A 16,110-nucleotide genomic window follows, 5' to 3' on the forward strand; every position below is an offset into this window, starting at 1 on the left:
CTGCGCTGAATAGAAAGCAGGGACTGGTTTGTTATTAGACTTGATAAAGAGAATTTGACAAGCGCTGGCACTCAAAATGAGCAAAACCCTGAAGCTGCTGTAGCTGGTAAAGCACCTCCACTAGAAACACACAGGAAGACAACAAACTCAGCAAAAATACTGCAAAACCCCGTCCACCATCCACATGCGAGACAGTGACGGACATGCCTTAATGCTGAATGGCATTACACAAGAACATAAGAAAGTTTTCAAACGAGAGGAGGCCATTCGGCCCATCTTGCTCGTTTGGTTGTTAGTAGCTTATTGATCCCAGAATCTCATCAAGCAGCTTCTTGAAGGATCCCAGGGTGTCAGCTTCAACAATATTACTGGGGAGTTGATTCCAGACCCTCACAATTCAATGTGTAAAAAAGTGCCTCCTATTTTCTGTTTTGAATGCCCCTTTATCTAATCTCCATTTGTGACCCCTAATCCTTGTTTCTTTTTTCAGGTCAAAAAAGTCCCCTGGGTCGACATTGTCAATACCTTTTAGAATTCTGAATGCTTGAATCAGATTGCCTCGTTGTCTTCTTTGTTCATGACTGAATAGATTCAATTCTTTTAGCCTGTCTGCATACGACATGCCTTTTAAACCCGGGATAATTCTGGCCGCTCTTCTTTGCACTCTTTCTAGAGCAGGAATATCCTTTTTGTAGCGAGGTGACCAGAACTGAACACAATATTCCAGATGAGGTGTTACTAATGCATTGTAAAGTTTTAACATTACTTCCCTTGATTTAAATTCAACCCGTTTTACTATATATCTGAGCATGGCTTTGGCTTTGTGTGTGTGGTACAATTAATGACAAAGCCACTGTCTTCACTGTGGTGTCGTTTTCTGTCAAAAAAGCGAGTGCTGAGCTCAAACTGAAATCAAGCTTGTTTCCTAGGATTGCACATCTGTAAAATGAACAATATATCTCTGTACTGTACTGTGCGCACACTGACATACTGAAGCACAGCTATGGCCAAAGGTTTTACACCACGTACAACTTTAGAATTGAGACATTATTTAATACAAATAAACTATACGAACATAATTTAGATATTTTATTTAACATCATGTAATCAAAGAAACTACAAAACGATATCACAAAAAGTCTACCGATAGCCATAACAGTAATAAAGTATTTCATGCTAGATTTCAAAATGTCACATTTTTCACGAGGTCTATGGAAAACTACAAAGCGGTCTATAATTCAGTGAGTTAACGTATTCAGCAGGTTTCATTCGACTTTATGAAGCACAATGAGTTCATTCTATCGGTGATGCAACACTTGTAGCCAGAGCTGAATGTTCTCAGCTTTTACACAAGATTAAGGACTTTAAAACCCAATGCAAACTTCGTCTTATCTGGAATCACGTGTGGATCCAGTAATGGAATGGCTTTAAGCTCCCTTGACGGACACACCTTTGGCTGGGTGTATATAAGCCCATGCGCAGGTGTGCTGAAGCATCAAGCGAAGAGGAAAGACGAATCTCCTGAGCTTCTCAGAACATTGCAGCAGCAGATGAAGATGGATCACAAACTGGTGCTCATCACTTTAGCACTGCTGCTCAGTGTCTCACACGGCAAGCCTCTGAAGGTAACAATGCCACACAGCTGCAGCGCTTCTCATTTCAAATGCATTTTCACTGGGCTCTTAAACATTTCACTAACGGCTCCATGTTTTTCTTTCCTTTCTTATATTGTTGCAGGGGGACCACAGCGGAAAAGGCAAGTTCCTAGATTTTGTTTTTATATGTGCATGTCTCATACGAGAGAAAAAAAAAAGTATCTGTTGAATTTTACATTGCAGTGAGTTCATCTTTGTAATTCAGGATCCCAGACACACTGGACCAGATTAATAAACCTTTAATCAGGTGTGTAATTTACTTGAAAGGACAAAAACTCAAAACTGCACCCAAACAGTGAAGCAGCTGAATGTGGAGTCTCTTCAGCACGGCCAGTGTGCTTGTGTGTGTGTTTGTAACCCAGGTGACATGCTGGAGGAAATGCTTTCACTGTATAGTGCATGAGTGATGGTCAGAGTGTCAGCAGTGTGTCACAGGGGGGCTCGATTGCATTCGCTTCCAGTATTAGTACACAGCACTGTATTCCACACACTGCCCCTGCAGACAGGATTTCACACTGGGGTGCTTTGCTTCTGTAGGTCAAAGAGAAAGACGTAGCCCAGGTATCCCTGAAGATAAGGATGTCTTCAGCATCATCTTAGAAGCCAATAAGGGTAAGAAAGCCTCTGAACATATAGAAGAGACGTTTACTGCCTGTTAAAATATTGGGTCTGCTTATTGAATAGAAGTTAAGGCTGGCATATTCTATTTGAGATCGGTGTCTTCATTTCTACAATCTATGCACTCTTAACAGAAGCACATTGAGATTAGTTTGATAGGGTCTTACCTGTGTCTGTAAACTGCCCATTACCACTAACATAATGATCATTCAAATATATTGATGTGTTTTGTTTTTTTGATCCTAGAGAAGTACATAAAAATGCATATTGTGGCTAAAATGAGTTCCCCTTTAAGATGTTTCTCTGCACAATTTTCAAACAGGAATCAAAGAGCATCTGATGGAGGGTGACATTGTCGTGTCAAACTCCAGGAACGCCATGAACTGCCCGGACAACTCCTGCTTTTGGCCGAAGGCCTCTGATGGATTTGTTTATGTGCCTTATACTATCTCCAGTGAATACAGTATGTACACGAAACGTTTGGAAGAATGCTTTATATTAACATTCACTATGTTTTATAGCACCAGTGAGACCATATTTAATTAAACAAGGACATTGAAGAGACTTGGATTGATCTTTGAAACGTTTCTTGTTTGTAAAGGAGAGCTCTGTATTTCTCTGTGTGCAGGAATCTAGTTGTCCTTTCTAAAGGGTGTTGTGTTTAAAGTTGTCAGTGTAATGGATGGAGGTGCTGCAGGTAGTGTTATTGGTCCCTCTGGTCTGGGAGATGCTAAGCTTTGATATTTTAAAATATCAATGTGTTTCAATTGGTTTATCCTTTTTTACAGGTGCTGAAGAGAAGGGCATAATCTCCAGTGCATTCCCAGACTTCGAAGCACAGACCTGCATTAAATTTAAACAGCGAACTACAGAAAAAGACTACATAAATATCAGTCCTCAGAACGGGTAAATAACCACTCTGTGTGTCTCTGACGAATCCTACCATTTGAGTGGCTTTCAAGGTTAAAGGTGTATAGCAAGCGTGTCTCAAAACTTCACAAATATGCAACGACTTTTATAGATCAAAAGTACAAGATTTCTAAACAGGAATCTCTTTCCATCCATAGCTGCTGGTCCAATATTGGAAAGTATAAAGGTGTTCAGCAAGTGTCCCTGTCAAAGGGAGGCTGTGTTTACAAAGCCACGGCTCAACATGAGCTCATCCATGCACTAGGCTTCTTTCACGAGCAGAGCAGACCTGACCGCGACAGCTATGTCAGAATCAACTGGCAGTACATCCCAGCAGGTAAGGGAACTACAAGGAGTCCTTTCCAGGAGCGCTCACACAATCACAATGAAGAGCACTGGAGAGAGAGCTGAGGGGAGGGTGGAAAGCAGCAACACAAATATTCCATTCACCACGGCTTTGTATCCCAATAGCCTTTCATTACAGAGTGATTCAACTGTTAGTCAGAGCTCAAGAAAGGTTGGAGTCTGTGCTAATTGGGCAGCCCTTATTGCAGGGATCATGAGCAAGGAAGGACCCCCGACACTCACTGGAGCCTCTAATGGCATGTTGAAAACAAGTGTGTGCAGTTCAGCCAGGGTTTATAATGGGATTTTAGAATGCATTATCATTTCAATGAATAACTGGCGACCTCTCACTAATGCTTTTACAATAGGTGTCTGGAAGTAAAACACAGAACCAGATTCTGGTGTAGCAGCTTTACCTTCTTAACCAGCATCTCCTTCCCTTTACAGACCAAGTTTCGAACTTTTACAAGCAGGACATTAATACCTTGGGCATGCCATACGACTACACCTCCATCATGCACTATGGAAGGTAAGAAGAAACAGAAAGTCCAGGTTTTCAGCCTGTCTCAATTACCTGCCACACAATGTGAGGAGATCTTTTCTCTTTTTCAGTATTGATCTGAATAAAACACTGTTATTTTCACTCCACACAGAGATGCTTTCTCAAATACAACCGGAAAGTTCACTATTGTACCCATTCCAGATGAAACGGTAGAAATCGGACAGAGAATAGCAATGTCTCCGAGAGACATTCAAAAGATCAATATGCTTTATGGCTGCAGTAAATCCAGTAAGTGCTTTATTTAACATGTTCTTTTGCTTCTCCTGTCTCAAGTTAAAAAGCGTTTCCAGCATTTCACACATACACTGCAACTCTCATTTTCTAGTGCAATGCGGAGGCATACTGACTGCTGTGAGTGGAACACTGACATCTCCCAATTATCCACTGGAATATCCCGTTAATACAGACTGCATGTGGATCATCAACGCCCCTAAAGGGTACAAGGTAGGAAACACACAAGAACAAACCAGCAGCATCTCTGTTTGAATGATCGAGGCGCCTCGCTACCTTCATTACTCACCTGAGCCGCTTGGAGAAACGTCTGCAGAGGTCCTTGAAGGGCAAAAACAATTGCATTAACACTGAGGGCAAACAAATCTATATCTTGATATTAAATGATGTAGCTTTTATAACGTCCATTTCATTGTCTTCAATGTGACTCAAACATGCGGGAGCATGCTGATGTTTAGCTGGACTGCAGATCCTTTTTTGTGTTTCATTTCAGGTCTCGCTTACCATCAGTTCCTTTGATGTGGAGTATTCTGAGGATTGTTCCTACGACTATCTCACTCTCCGAGATGGACCCGTGACTACCTCCCCTGTACAGCAAACCTACTGTGGCTCTGAACCCATTCCCTCCTTCACCTCCAGTGAAAACGCTGCCGTGGTTCAGTTCCACAGTGACGGCTCAGATGTGGGGACGGGATTCTCAGCCAAGTACAAGTTTGGTACGTAAAGAAGCTCTGTGTGGATTTCGTGTGTTTGTGATTGAGGTGCATGCTGTGTTTGAATGGGGCGCTGCAGAACTACTTGTGTAAGAAGCTCTGTGTGGATTTCGTGTGTTTGTGATTGAGGTGAACGCTGTGTTTGAATGGGGCACTGCAGAAATACTTGCACAACATGACATCAGCTTATTGAACAATGCAGCATTAGAGCTTGCACTGCAATGGAAGTGTAATGCAATCATGTCCAGTTAGAGATTAGCAAGTGAAGGTGGTTTAAGAAGCAGCAGCGTGTTGGAACATTTCAAGCATCCTTCAGCTCCCATTAAAACTCAGTACAAATACACATGCTGTGAAACAGAAGTTTAATGAACTCAACTGATCCTTGAATCTTCCCTTCTTTGCTGTGTAACGATGATAATACAAGGTGCTCACGTCTCCGTTTCTATTCTTACAGTTCCAGTATGAACAAAGAACACGACCACAAGAGTTTCCTGGATTTGAACAAACGTGCCGATTACACAAATATGAATGTGTGAGCAGAAAGTACAGTAAATGAGAAAATAAAACCCAATAAGAATGAAATGATTATACATCTTTTTAAATCTGGTATTGTTTTTGATTAACAGGTATTGTATTTGTAATAATGAATAAAAATGATTGTTTCTTTGACGAGAAATGTGGTGCATTTATTTTTTTCTTAACAAAATCCGTAACAGATGAGTTTTATAAGATGAGATGCTGTAGCAGGTGTTGACTCTTCCATAGAAACTCCAGAGCGCCCCCAAACTGAACACTTTAGAACAGCTGCAGTCTTCTTGTTCTGAGGACTGGCATGAACACACGTCCACTCCTGTGTCCCTGCTGTCCAAACAGGACACCGCAGCTCTGCAGGGCAAAGCCACTAATCCCTGCACAGGAGTTCTGGGACAGACCAAGCCAAAGAGCATGGGACGGTTCCCAGGCTGCCATTCACAGAGGGCATTTTAAATGGAGGAGAAAGACAAAAGGGCAAAACATGATACAAGAAGATCATAAAACAGTCACAACACAACACAGCACTATAGTTGTATAAATCACCACCCCCCCCCCCTCTAACAGTGTTAAAATAAGAACTAAAAGTCAATGTTCCAGTTCTACCACAATATTGATTCCTCTGTGGATAGTGTATTATAAACAGGACAGACGAATGTATGAATGTTTCTGAAGTGAGGGTCATCAGTCTTCAGTGCAAACAGAACCCGATTCCTCACACATCTGTAGTGTTGCTGTATATTGCCCAAGCTCAGCTATTTGCTCTTCCTTTCATGACTTTTATGATGCTTTTTAAGGGATCCAGAATGTCTGAATCTCTTGTCACATACAGTACAGGGAAAGGGCTTCTCTCCAGTGTGAATTCTCTTGTGTACTTTTAAGATCTTGGCTTGTCTAAAACTCTTCCCACAATCAGCACATGGATAAAGATTCTCTCCGGTGTGGATCTGGCGATGCGCAGCTAGAGTCCGAGGCTCCTTGAAGCTCTTCCCGCAGACAGCACAGCGATACGGGGCCTCTCCTGTGTGAACCCGCTGGTGTCTCTTGAGGTTCTGCCCCTGGCTGAAGCGCTTCCCGCACACAGTGCAGTGATACGGGGTCTCCCGGGTGTGGGTGCGCTGGTGGATGTCCAGGCTTCTTACATACTTGAAGCTCTTCCCACACACCGTGCACAGATAGGGGGTCTCTCCTGTGTGAGTGCGCTGGTGTGTGGCGAGTGCAGTGGAGTCACGGAAACCCTTCCCACAGTCAGCACAGAGGAACAGAGCCTCTCCTGTGTGAACTCTCTGGTGTTTTATAAGAGCTCCCGACGCAGCAAAGCTCTTCCCACAGTCACAGCACTGATGAGGATTGTCTCCTGCATGAATCTGCTGGTGGGTATGAAGCTGTCCGACCTCACTGAAAGTCTTCAAGCAGGAAGTACACTTATAGCGCTCGTTTGTGATGTGAATTTGTTCATGTCTCTTCAGGTCCCCAGACTCTCTGAAAGTCTTCCCACAAATAGTGCACTTATGGGTGGTCTCTCTTCTGTGAATTTTCTGGTGTGCATCCAAAGCTCCTAAATCTTCACAGCTTTGCTCACAGTCAGTACAGTCATAGGGTCCCGTGTGACTCTTCTGGTGTTTTTTAAAACTCTGGGAGAATTTGAAGCTTTTCCCACATTCTGAACACTTATAAGGCGTCTCTGTGGAGTGAGTGCGCTGGTGGGACTTCAGGTTTCCTAAAGTTTTAAACTTTTTCTCACAAACATCGCAGTGGTAGGGGGTCTCGTTGGTGTGGATTCTCTGGTGTACTATGAGATTTTTAAGGAGCCCAAAGCTCTTCCCACAATCAGTACAGGGATATGGTCTCTCGCCTGTGTGAACTTGCTGGTGTCTTTTCAGGTGCACTGACTGACTGAAACTCTTCCCACAGACAGTACAGTGATACGGAGTCTCTCCTGTGTGTGTGCGCTTGTGCAGAGTAAAAGATTTGGAGTACCTGAAGCTCTTCCCACATTCAGAGCAGTGATACGGTCTCTCTCCAGTATGAAGTACCAGGTGACTTTTCAAGTGTGAGGACTGGGTGAAGCTCTTCCCACAAGCAGTGCACACAAAGGGGTTGCCTCCGGTGTGAATCCTGTTGTGGTTTATAAGGGCTGTGAGGTTTTTGAAATTCTTCCCACAGTCGGTACAGCGGTTTTGTGATTTCTGGGATTCACTCAGACTGTTCTCTCTTGCAGGAGCTCCTGGTCTACACTGCTGTAAATGTGTGCTGCTGTTAACTTGCCCGCTTCCTAGCTCCTCTTCTGGGTGCGCCGTCTTGAGATGGTTCTGAAAGTGCCGCTTCCCAGTAAAAGAGACCTCACAGTGCCAGCATGTGTGCTTCTGATTACGATCCGCTTCAGAAGAGTGAGAGAGAACAAAGAGAAAGAAAGTTACACATCCAGAAACGACTCTCAGAATCCTGCGCTTTATAAGCAGTAACTAAATAAATAAATGAATAAATAAATAAATAAAATTACATAAATGGTGCTGCGAGCCACATTATATGATGTTACCATCAGGCAAAATGTTTTCAAAAGCAAGACGTCCCAGGAGTACAGCGGCACCCCAAATGATACCCATCTCCTACCATGCAGAATAACTGGGAGGGAGGTGCGTTCTTCACACTGCACAGAAATGAGTTTGTGCAGTGATGCATTATAACTGGGAGGGAGGTGCGTTCTTCACACTGCACAGAAATGAGTTTGTGCAGTGATGCATTATAACTGGGAGGGAGGTGTGTTCTTCACACTGCACAGAAATGAGTTTGTGCAGTGATGCATTATAACTGGGAGGGAGGTGCGTTCTTCACACTGCACAGAAATGAGTTTGTGCAGTGATGCATTATAACTGGGAGGGAGGTGCGTTCTTCACACTGCACAGAAATGAGTTTGTGCAGTGATGCATTATAACTGGGAGGGAGGTGCGTTCTTCACACTGCACAGAAATGAGTTTGTGCAGTGATGCATTATAACTGGGAGGGAGCTATGTGCACAGGGCCAAGTCTATTATCAACATGCAGATTGTGTTTGGTGTCTATTGTAAGATTTACAGTATTACACTTGATCCCTGAAATGGAAGTGCTAGCATGAGAGAATGATCAGATGAAAGCCACATTATCCCTCCCTGTCTTACCTGCTCATGAATTCTCTAGGTTTGTACTTACATGTTCCACTGGTGCTGGAGGAGGAGGGGGCTGTTTTCTCTTTAGGTGTGTTAGTACTGGTTTCTTTAGAGACCTCTGGTTTAATATGGACAATTCCCAGTTGAGACACATCCTCTGCATAGTCAGCGTCCTCCTGCTCCCGGACTGGCAGCGATCTCAGTTCAGAGAGCTCCTGTTTAACATGGGCAGGCTCTGGTTCAGGGAGCTCCTCTTTACTGTGTCTGGAGCTGCGACGAAGGTATTGCACCTTACTTTGAACTGAGGTCTGCCTTCTCACTTTTTTATAAGTCACTGATTTCATTTTACAAGAGGATTTCTCTTCCACACCTGTATCAAACAAAACACAATCAAGTTATTTAATCTGAACTCCACCAGATCACACCCCAGCAAACTCCAGCAGATCACACCCCAGCAAACTCCAGCAGATCACACCCCAGCAAACTCCACCAGATCACACCCCAGCAAACTCCACCAGATCACACCCCAGCAAACTCCATCAGATCACACCCCAGCAAACTCCACCAGATCACACCCCAGCAAACTCCAGATCACACCCCAGCAAACTCCAGCAGATCACACCCCAGCAAACTCCAGCAGATCACACCCCAGCAAACTCCAGCAGATCACACCCCAGCAAACTCCAGCAGATCACACCCCAGCAAACTCCACCAGATCACACCCCAGCAAACTCCACCAGATCACACCCCAGCAAACCACCAGATCACACCCCAGCAAACTCAACCACATCACACAACACAGTTTAAAAGCATCCCTGTGAGGGCAACGCAAAATATAATAACACAGGAAGACGTTGTAAAACATGTCCTACAGAAGCTTAACATTTATAAAGACATTAAAACACACAGGAACACATAACAATGTCCTTATCAGAATCACATTTTAACATCTAAATTGTAAGCTAGTGTTTCATTTCGTGTTGGTTTGTGGTGGTATTTGTGTGAGGGCTGGGTGCTGTGGTGTAACGTGCTCAATACTGACAGCGCGTGTTACACAGTCTTATCTCCACATTAAACGGGAACTCGTTCTGTGATAACGCTTTGAATAAGCACGCCGGTGTTTGGCAGCGCAGGCAGTTCAATGAAAATGGCAATTTGTAACGTGCTCTAATCTGGCTAGCCGAAGTACAGTCAACCTTAACGGTGATGTAATGCACTGAAATAAGAATCGCTTTTGGCCGCACTTTCAGTACAATCATATCCCGAATAAAACGCTTTCTGAGAGTAGCGCATTAGGTCTGTGAGGTTTGCTCCCTGTCTAAATACAATTTGGATGTGATATAATTAAAACACTGTCGCAAACACCCCTGTGCGTGCGTGTACTGTCTTTCATCCTGGAAGTTAGTTTGATAGTACGGCTATGCAGGCGCGAAATGAACACAGCACTAATATTACTCATAAAACAGTCCCGGTTTTTATAAACAACTTTTCGGAAGACGCCGAGAAGCTGTCTGATTATACTCTTTAAATAGATATTATATCTATCTCAGATTTCGGAAGTAACCATGAACCGGTACACCCAGTCTTACCTTCTCTAAACGTGCCTCTGTTACACTGATATCTTCCGCAGAGAGACCGTCGCAGCACTGTGACGTCAATTTCAGTGAAACCATAGATGTGCTACTGCGCCTAGATTTAACCATATGCGCTGATAATGTGTTTCTCGTGAGAAGATGTCGTTTGTCACAACTCTGATATTGACCGCTCTGCTGTCTTTTTAGTCAATGTCTTCATGTTATTTGGGTATTGCATACATAAATGCAAATGGATAAAAGACAAACCAAATGTAAATGTTCTTTCTGATTGTAAAATGTGTAAGGAGCGAGGTCAGAGCACGGACATAGATCTACAATAGTAGCAGAATTATTATTATTATTATTATTATTATTATTATTATTATTATTATTATTATTATTATAATGAAACGACCCTTTATTGTAAGTACATTGCGTTTAAATCGTAAAAGTGAATAACATCATTTTCTCAGTGTTTCAGATTTTTAAAGACGTATGAAGTCTGTTTCTCTGTTGCCCAGGGTCCACTGATGAAATATATTAACTGGTGGATGATGACATAACGTAATGCTTAAGAATGATAAAATATAAAGAACAACTTCTCCATTGTTATTTTAAATATTTAATAATTGTATTTTTTAACTTGCAATGTAGGTAGAATAGTTAGAATAAATGCGGGCAACAGTGTGGAGTAGCGGTCAGGGCTCTGGACTCCTGACCGGAGGGTCGTGGGTTCAATCCCAGGTGGGGGACACTGCTGCTGTACCCTTGAGCAAGGTAAAAACCCAATTGTATAAATGAATAATTGTATGTAAAAATAATGTGATATCTTGTAACAGTTGTAAGTTGCCCTGGATAAGGGTGTCTGTTAAGAAATAAATATTTAATAAATATAAATGGGGTGTACAAAATTAATCTTTATTGTATACAGCACCTTTCATAGTGGATCACCATCACAAAGAGCTTTACAAGATGCAGTAACAGCAAGAGAATCCATAATACTTTAACTACAGAGAAATGCATAATACATGCATGCAAAATGAAAAATACTGTGCGCTGTGCAAGCGTCCCAGCTGACTGTGTTGTGATGATCTCAGTGGAGTTCCTCACTCACTTTCTCCAGATACAAGGAAGCACAGTGCTGTGAGAACTGTAAAACAGAACTCACTTCAACACAGTTTAAAAGTCAGTATCATTCAATTTGCAACCAAAGCACTTCTTTCATTTGTTCATATACAGTTCATATCTTTCACCATTGGCAAGTCATATTTCTTATTTAAAAAAAAAAGGTTTTCAAAGAATTTACAGAAAAATTCAAACAGTTTTGGCCACAAAAAAAAAAGTTTGTGTATCTGTTAATCTTTCAATACCTGGCTGGTTTCACAGGCCACAGTTAGCACTCATCTTGGTGAAGTGATCCGAGAGGGCTGATGAGGGTCTGTGAAAGCAGCCAGTCGTGTTTGCAGAGAAGAGCTTGTTTTATGGGTTAGTATGTTTGTTGGAAACTATACGAATGACTGCAGCGGATCTTTTCAGTCCTTGTTTTCTGGTGTGATAATGCAGTGCTCTCATATTCATTTACCCAGAAAACGAGGCAAATCCATGCTGAGCCCATGCTGTGCAAGAGCTCTTCACTCATTCACAGAATACTAATAAACAGTCATGCATGAGAGAGAGAGGCTGGCAGGATCCGTCATGCAGGGGCAGTGCTGTCTAATTGAATGCTGTCAATGCTCACAGTGTTACTGTTCCAGCCTAACGTTGTTGATGTTGCTGGCTGCCCTGATAGCCGACTTCATGGCTGTCTCAATCCAGGCATGTGGAAGTGCAGTGTGCTCTCCAGCAAAGTGGATTCTCCCTTCGTTCTTGAATAGAGTGGAGGAATAGTCATTCAGCTGATAGGGGGTGAATATGGCAAAGGCACCGAGACTGTATGGATCTAAGCTCCACTTCTTCACCACTCCTGCTCCATCCCAGAGAGCGCGAATCTCTCCTCCGTGAATCTTGACGAGATCTTCAAGAGCCACCTCCATACACTCCTGATCGCTGAGCCCCAGGAACAGGGCAGAGTCGTCTGAGGCGGTGTATGAAGCAAGAAGCACCCCTCCGTCTGTGCCCTGGAAGCTGTGACTGGGGTAATAGATGAACCTGGATGGAAGATCGGTGACCGACTTCCCTCCCCAGATCCCTTCTTTCTCCCAGAACCTCTGTCGAAAGCTCAGGAAGATCTTGGTAGAGCTGGAGTAGTGAACCGAGCGAAGAGCCTCCATCTTGCTGGCTGACAGGGGGGGTGAGAAGTCTATAAACAGAGAGGCTTTGGCGGTGGCAGTGAGGAGCAGGTAATCAGCACTGACGTTCATGACGGAGGAATCCTTCTGGCTCTGATAAAACACAGTGACACCCTTTCTGCTCTGCTCTATCCTGACAGCTCTGGAGTCCAGGAGAACAACAGCACTGAGAGCTTCATAAAATGCTCTCGGAAGGTTATCCAGACCGTTACTGATTTCGAAGTACCTGAAACAGAGAGAAGGCACTTTAGTAGCTGAAACATTTTGGGGGCTTGGTCGCATAGCAGGTAATGCAGTCGCCTTTCTCGCCTACAAGTTCAAATCCGGTTCAGGTCACATAAGGTAGGGAGTCACTCAGATAAAGAATAACTAAGACTCATTAGGTGGGGAGTCACTCAGATCATGTAGCAGCTAAGCAGGGTCCTGTCCTATTTCTACACCTGACTGCTCATGAGAATCTTACCTGGTATTATCATTGATGTCATATTCGATTCTTAGACTCTCAGTGAAGGCGGTGAAAAAGAAACTGTTCTCATCGAGAATATCTCCAATCATGCGCACAGCCCCTTCACTCAGGTTACCCTCTTTAACTAAATACTCCTGCAAGAAGCAATACAGCATTCACTTAACTGCATGGCACTCACGTTAAGAAAACCAGCTCATCAGATGCATTGCACAAGGATTGTAGTCTCAGTTAAGACTACTGCAAAAACAACAATGAATGATCCCATTCCCAGGCTCTGCCAGCCTGTGTGATGTGCTAGCATTGTGTCTTCATGCTGAAGGTGTGAGGAGATGAGAAGTTCTAGGTGTGTTTGTGCAGTGGAGCCGGGCTCTTTCTGTGCCGAGGTTAAGACCCATGTGCTCACCAGTTTGCACCCCAGCCTGTGCTGTTAACAATGCAGGTTCCATGCACTTCAGTGTGGTTATCAAGCCTTTGTGTTGTTCTGTACAGCTTCATATTAACACATGCAATGCGAATGTATTCACCTTCACAGAGTAGGAGTCGTATTTCTCCATCACCTCGCTGCAATTGTATCCACTCTTCTTCAGATCATCCATCACCTGTAGGATCATTATTTCAGAGATCAGAGCCCAGCTGTGCCTCTCACAGACTCATTGAAACCTCTCCTAACTCAATGAAGGGGTCTCTTGGAAGCCCTCCTGCATCTCTGACAGACTCATTGAAACCTCTCCTAACTCAATGAAGAGGTCTCTTGGAAGCCCTCCTGCATCTCTGACAGACTCATTGAAACCTCTCCTAACTCAATGAAGGGGTCTCTTGGAAGCCCTCCTGCATCTCTGACAGACTCATTGAAACCTCTCCTAACTCAATGAAGAGGTCTCTTGGAAGCCCTCCTGCATCTCTGACAGACTCATTGAAACCTCTCCTAACTCAATGAAGGGGTCTCTTGTAAGCCCTGCTGTACCTTTGACAGAGACTCATTGAAGAGCCTCCCTGCTGATTTCCCTCGTTCCTGGGCGCTCACAGGGTACCTCAGCACATCTGGATTTTCCTCCACAGTGTAGGCTCTCTTGTGGACCCCGTTCACCTGGTACCAGGTGTTCCTGTTGTCCTCAATGAAGGGGTTCAGTTTTAAACCCATTCTTTCAGCGAAGGTCAGGACAAGCCTAAAGAAATGTGTCAGCATTTATTACCTGTCTTTCTCAGCCCTTGAAACACAGTCATGTAGGCAATACAGTTTCTTTGATCACAGAAAAAAAGAGTTCCCCATTCGCTACGGTGCCTGACCTGTGAAAACTGGGTATCCTCATTGCTCCCAGTTCAGCGTACCAGCCCCCGCTCTCATTCCTGTGGGTGTGCACACGTCCACCAACGCGCTGGCTTGCTTCAATCAATATGATCTGCAAACATCAACCAGCATTCACCGTCATTCTCTTACAGTCACACATGACGTCAGCATTGAGGTCACAGTTTAACAGGCCTGATGAGTTCCTATTGAGGGCAAAGTAAAACCACTGGCAATATGAAGGTCTTCAATCGGTTTGGATTTTCTGATTTAGCTGAGATGGGAAAACACTTCCACACTACAGTACTAAAGCCTCTGTGATGCAGAACCTCATGAACACTTCCACACTACAGTCCTATAGTCTCTGTGATGCAGAACCTCATGAACACTTCCACACTACAGTCCTATAGTCTCTGTGATGCAGAACCTCATGAACACTTCCACACTACAGTACTAAAGCCTCTGTGATGCAGAACCTCATGAACACTTCCACACTACAGTACTAAAGCCTCTGTGATGCAGAACCTCATGAACACTTCCACACTACAGTCCTATAGTCTCTGTGATGCAGAACCTCATGAACACTTCCACACTACAGTCCTATAGTCTCTGTGATGCAGAACCTCATGAACACTTCCACACTACAGTCCTATAGTCTCTGTGATGCAGAACCTCATGAACACTTCCACACTACAGTCCTATAGTCTCTGTGATGCAGAACCTCATGAACACTTCCACACTACAGTCCTATAGTCTCTGTGATGCAGAACCTCATGAACACTTCCACACTACAGTCCTATAGTCTCTGTACCTCATGTCCAGCATCCTCCAGTAGTTTTGCTGCAGTCAAGCCAGAGATTCCTGCTCCCACGATGATGATGCGCTTCGGAGAAGACGTCTTCTTCAGACCGTTCTGAGCGATTTGCAGTAACTGCAGATAGTCAGGATCAGTAAAGCATTTATCCAGTGCATCATGATCATGTGCCTTTGTTTCCAGTGATGCCAACATGAAGCCCAGAAACAACACTGTGAATGAAGGAAGTGAAACTTCATACAATTACACCATTCCACACTGCAGTGCTTTCATTTGATGGGTGCAGCTTAAACACAGAGACATATAATATTGTGTTACGTTCCTTCAGCTGAACAAGGGGTCAGATTCCCGGGTTATTTTCAGGGATCCAGTCTGTTACTCTGTTCAGCTTGATGGTGCTCACAATATATTAGTATTGTTATTTTTACTTGTGTCAGCATTGACTTTTTTAAACTCAGGTCCAGATGAATGCAAACTGTCAGTGTGGTACAGACTGACCCCCCTATATCTTCAGAGTCTGACTCTCTCAATAACATAAACTAAATCATAGTAATACTAACTGGATATGTGCTTCTCCAGATCAATGCAAACTGTCAGTGTGATACAGACTGACCCCCCTATATCTTCAGAGTCTGACACTCTCAATAACATAAACTAAATCATAGTAATACTAACTGGATATGTGCTTCTCCAGATCAATGCAAACTGTCAGTGTGATACAGACTGACCCCCCTATATCTTCAGAGTCTGACACTCTCAATAACATAAACTAAATCATAGTAATACTAACTGGATATGTGCTTCTCCAGATCAATGCAAACTGTCAGTGTGATACAGACTGACCCCCCTATATCTTCAGAGTCTGGCGCTCTCAATAACATAAACTAAATCATAGTAATACTAACTGGATATGTGCTTCTCCAGATCAATGCAAACTGTCAGTGTGGTACAGACTGACCCCCCTATATCTTCA

At 43.5% G+C, this 16,110-nt stretch overlaps 3 protein-coding genes across 3 annotated transcripts; 1 reads left to right on the forward strand and 2 right to left on the reverse strand.

The window, feature by feature from the left end:
- Positions 1–1,502: 1,502 nt before the first annotated feature.
- Positions 1,503–5,709, forward strand: LOC131707226 (hatching enzyme 1.2-like). The gene is made up of 11 exons (XM_059009470.1): positions 1,503–1,625; positions 1,738–1,756; positions 2,193–2,267; positions 2,596–2,736; positions 3,062–3,179; positions 3,341–3,519; positions 3,975–4,056; positions 4,181–4,317; positions 4,415–4,533; positions 4,814–5,036; positions 5,488–5,709. Exons 1-11 carry the CDS (start codon positions 1,551–1,553, stop codon positions 5,496–5,498), a joined length of 1,179 nt encoding a protein of 392 aa, XP_058865453.1. The 5' UTR covers positions 1,503–1,550; the 3' UTR covers positions 5,499–5,709.
- On the reverse strand, positions 5,379–10,386 carry LOC117397366 (zinc finger protein 883-like). Its single transcript, XM_033996137.3, has 3 exons — positions 10,300–10,386; positions 8,754–9,080; positions 5,379–7,944 (listed from the first exon to the last, which is right to left on the reverse strand). The coding sequence occupies exons 2-3, from the start codon at positions 9,052–9,054 to the stop codon at positions 6,320–6,322; spliced, it is 1,926 nt and encodes a 641-aa protein (XP_033852028.1). The 5' UTR covers positions 9,055–9,080; positions 10,300–10,386; the 3' UTR covers positions 5,379–6,319.
- An 802-nt stretch (positions 10,387–11,188) lies between these two features.
- LOC117397368 (L-amino-acid oxidase-like) lies at positions 11,189–15,343 on the reverse strand. The gene is made up of 6 exons (XM_033996141.3): positions 15,135–15,343; positions 14,326–14,438; positions 14,003–14,204; positions 13,563–13,637; positions 13,036–13,172; positions 11,189–12,798 (listed from the first exon to the last, which is right to left on the reverse strand). The coding sequence occupies exons 1-6, from the start codon at positions 15,330–15,332 to the stop codon at positions 12,027–12,029; spliced, it is 1,497 nt and encodes a 498-aa protein (XP_033852032.2). The 5' UTR covers positions 15,333–15,343; the 3' UTR covers positions 11,189–12,026.
- Positions 15,344–16,110: the final 767 nt, after the last annotated feature.

Source organism: Acipenser ruthenus, chromosome 39 (assembly GCF_902713425.1).
Source record: "Acipenser ruthenus chromosome 39, fAciRut3.2 maternal haplotype, whole genome shotgun sequence".
NCBI classification, from domain to species: domain Eukaryota; kingdom Metazoa; phylum Chordata; class Actinopteri; order Acipenseriformes; family Acipenseridae; genus Acipenser; species Acipenser ruthenus.

Bases quoted from the DNA above. Each gene is read 5' to 3' on its own strand.
- LOC131707226 (XM_059009470.1), top strand. From the start codon at position 1,551: ATGAAGATGGATCACAAACTGGTGCTCATCACTTTAGCACTGCTGCTC. The intron at 2,737-3,061 runs GTATGTACACGA...CCTTTTTTACAG, and splicing joins TACTATCTCCAGTGAATACA to GTGCTGAAGAGAAGGGCATA. The intron at 4,057-4,180 runs GTAAGAAGAAAC...CACTCCACACAG, and splicing joins TCCATCATGCACTATGGAAG to AGATGCTTTCTCAAATACAA.
- LOC117397366 (XM_033996137.3), bottom strand. From the start codon at position 9,054: ATGAAATCAGTGACTTATAAAAAAGTGAGAAGGCAGACCTCAGTTCAA. The intron at 7,945-8,753 runs GTAAGTACAAAC...ACTCTTCTGAAG, and splicing joins CTCCAGCACCAGTGGAACAT to CGGATCGTAATCAGAAGCAC.
- LOC117397368 (XM_033996141.3), bottom strand. From the start codon at position 15,332: ATGTTGGCATCACTGGAAACAAAGGCACATGATCATGATGCACTGGAT. The intron at 13,638-14,002 runs GTACAGCAGGGC...ATGATCCTACAG, and splicing joins TCAATGAGTCTCTGTCAAAG to GTGATGGATGATCTGAAGAA. The intron at 12,799-13,035 runs GTAAGATTCTCA...TCTCTGTTTCAG, and splicing joins GACATCAATGATAATACCAG to GTACTTCGAAATCAGTAACG.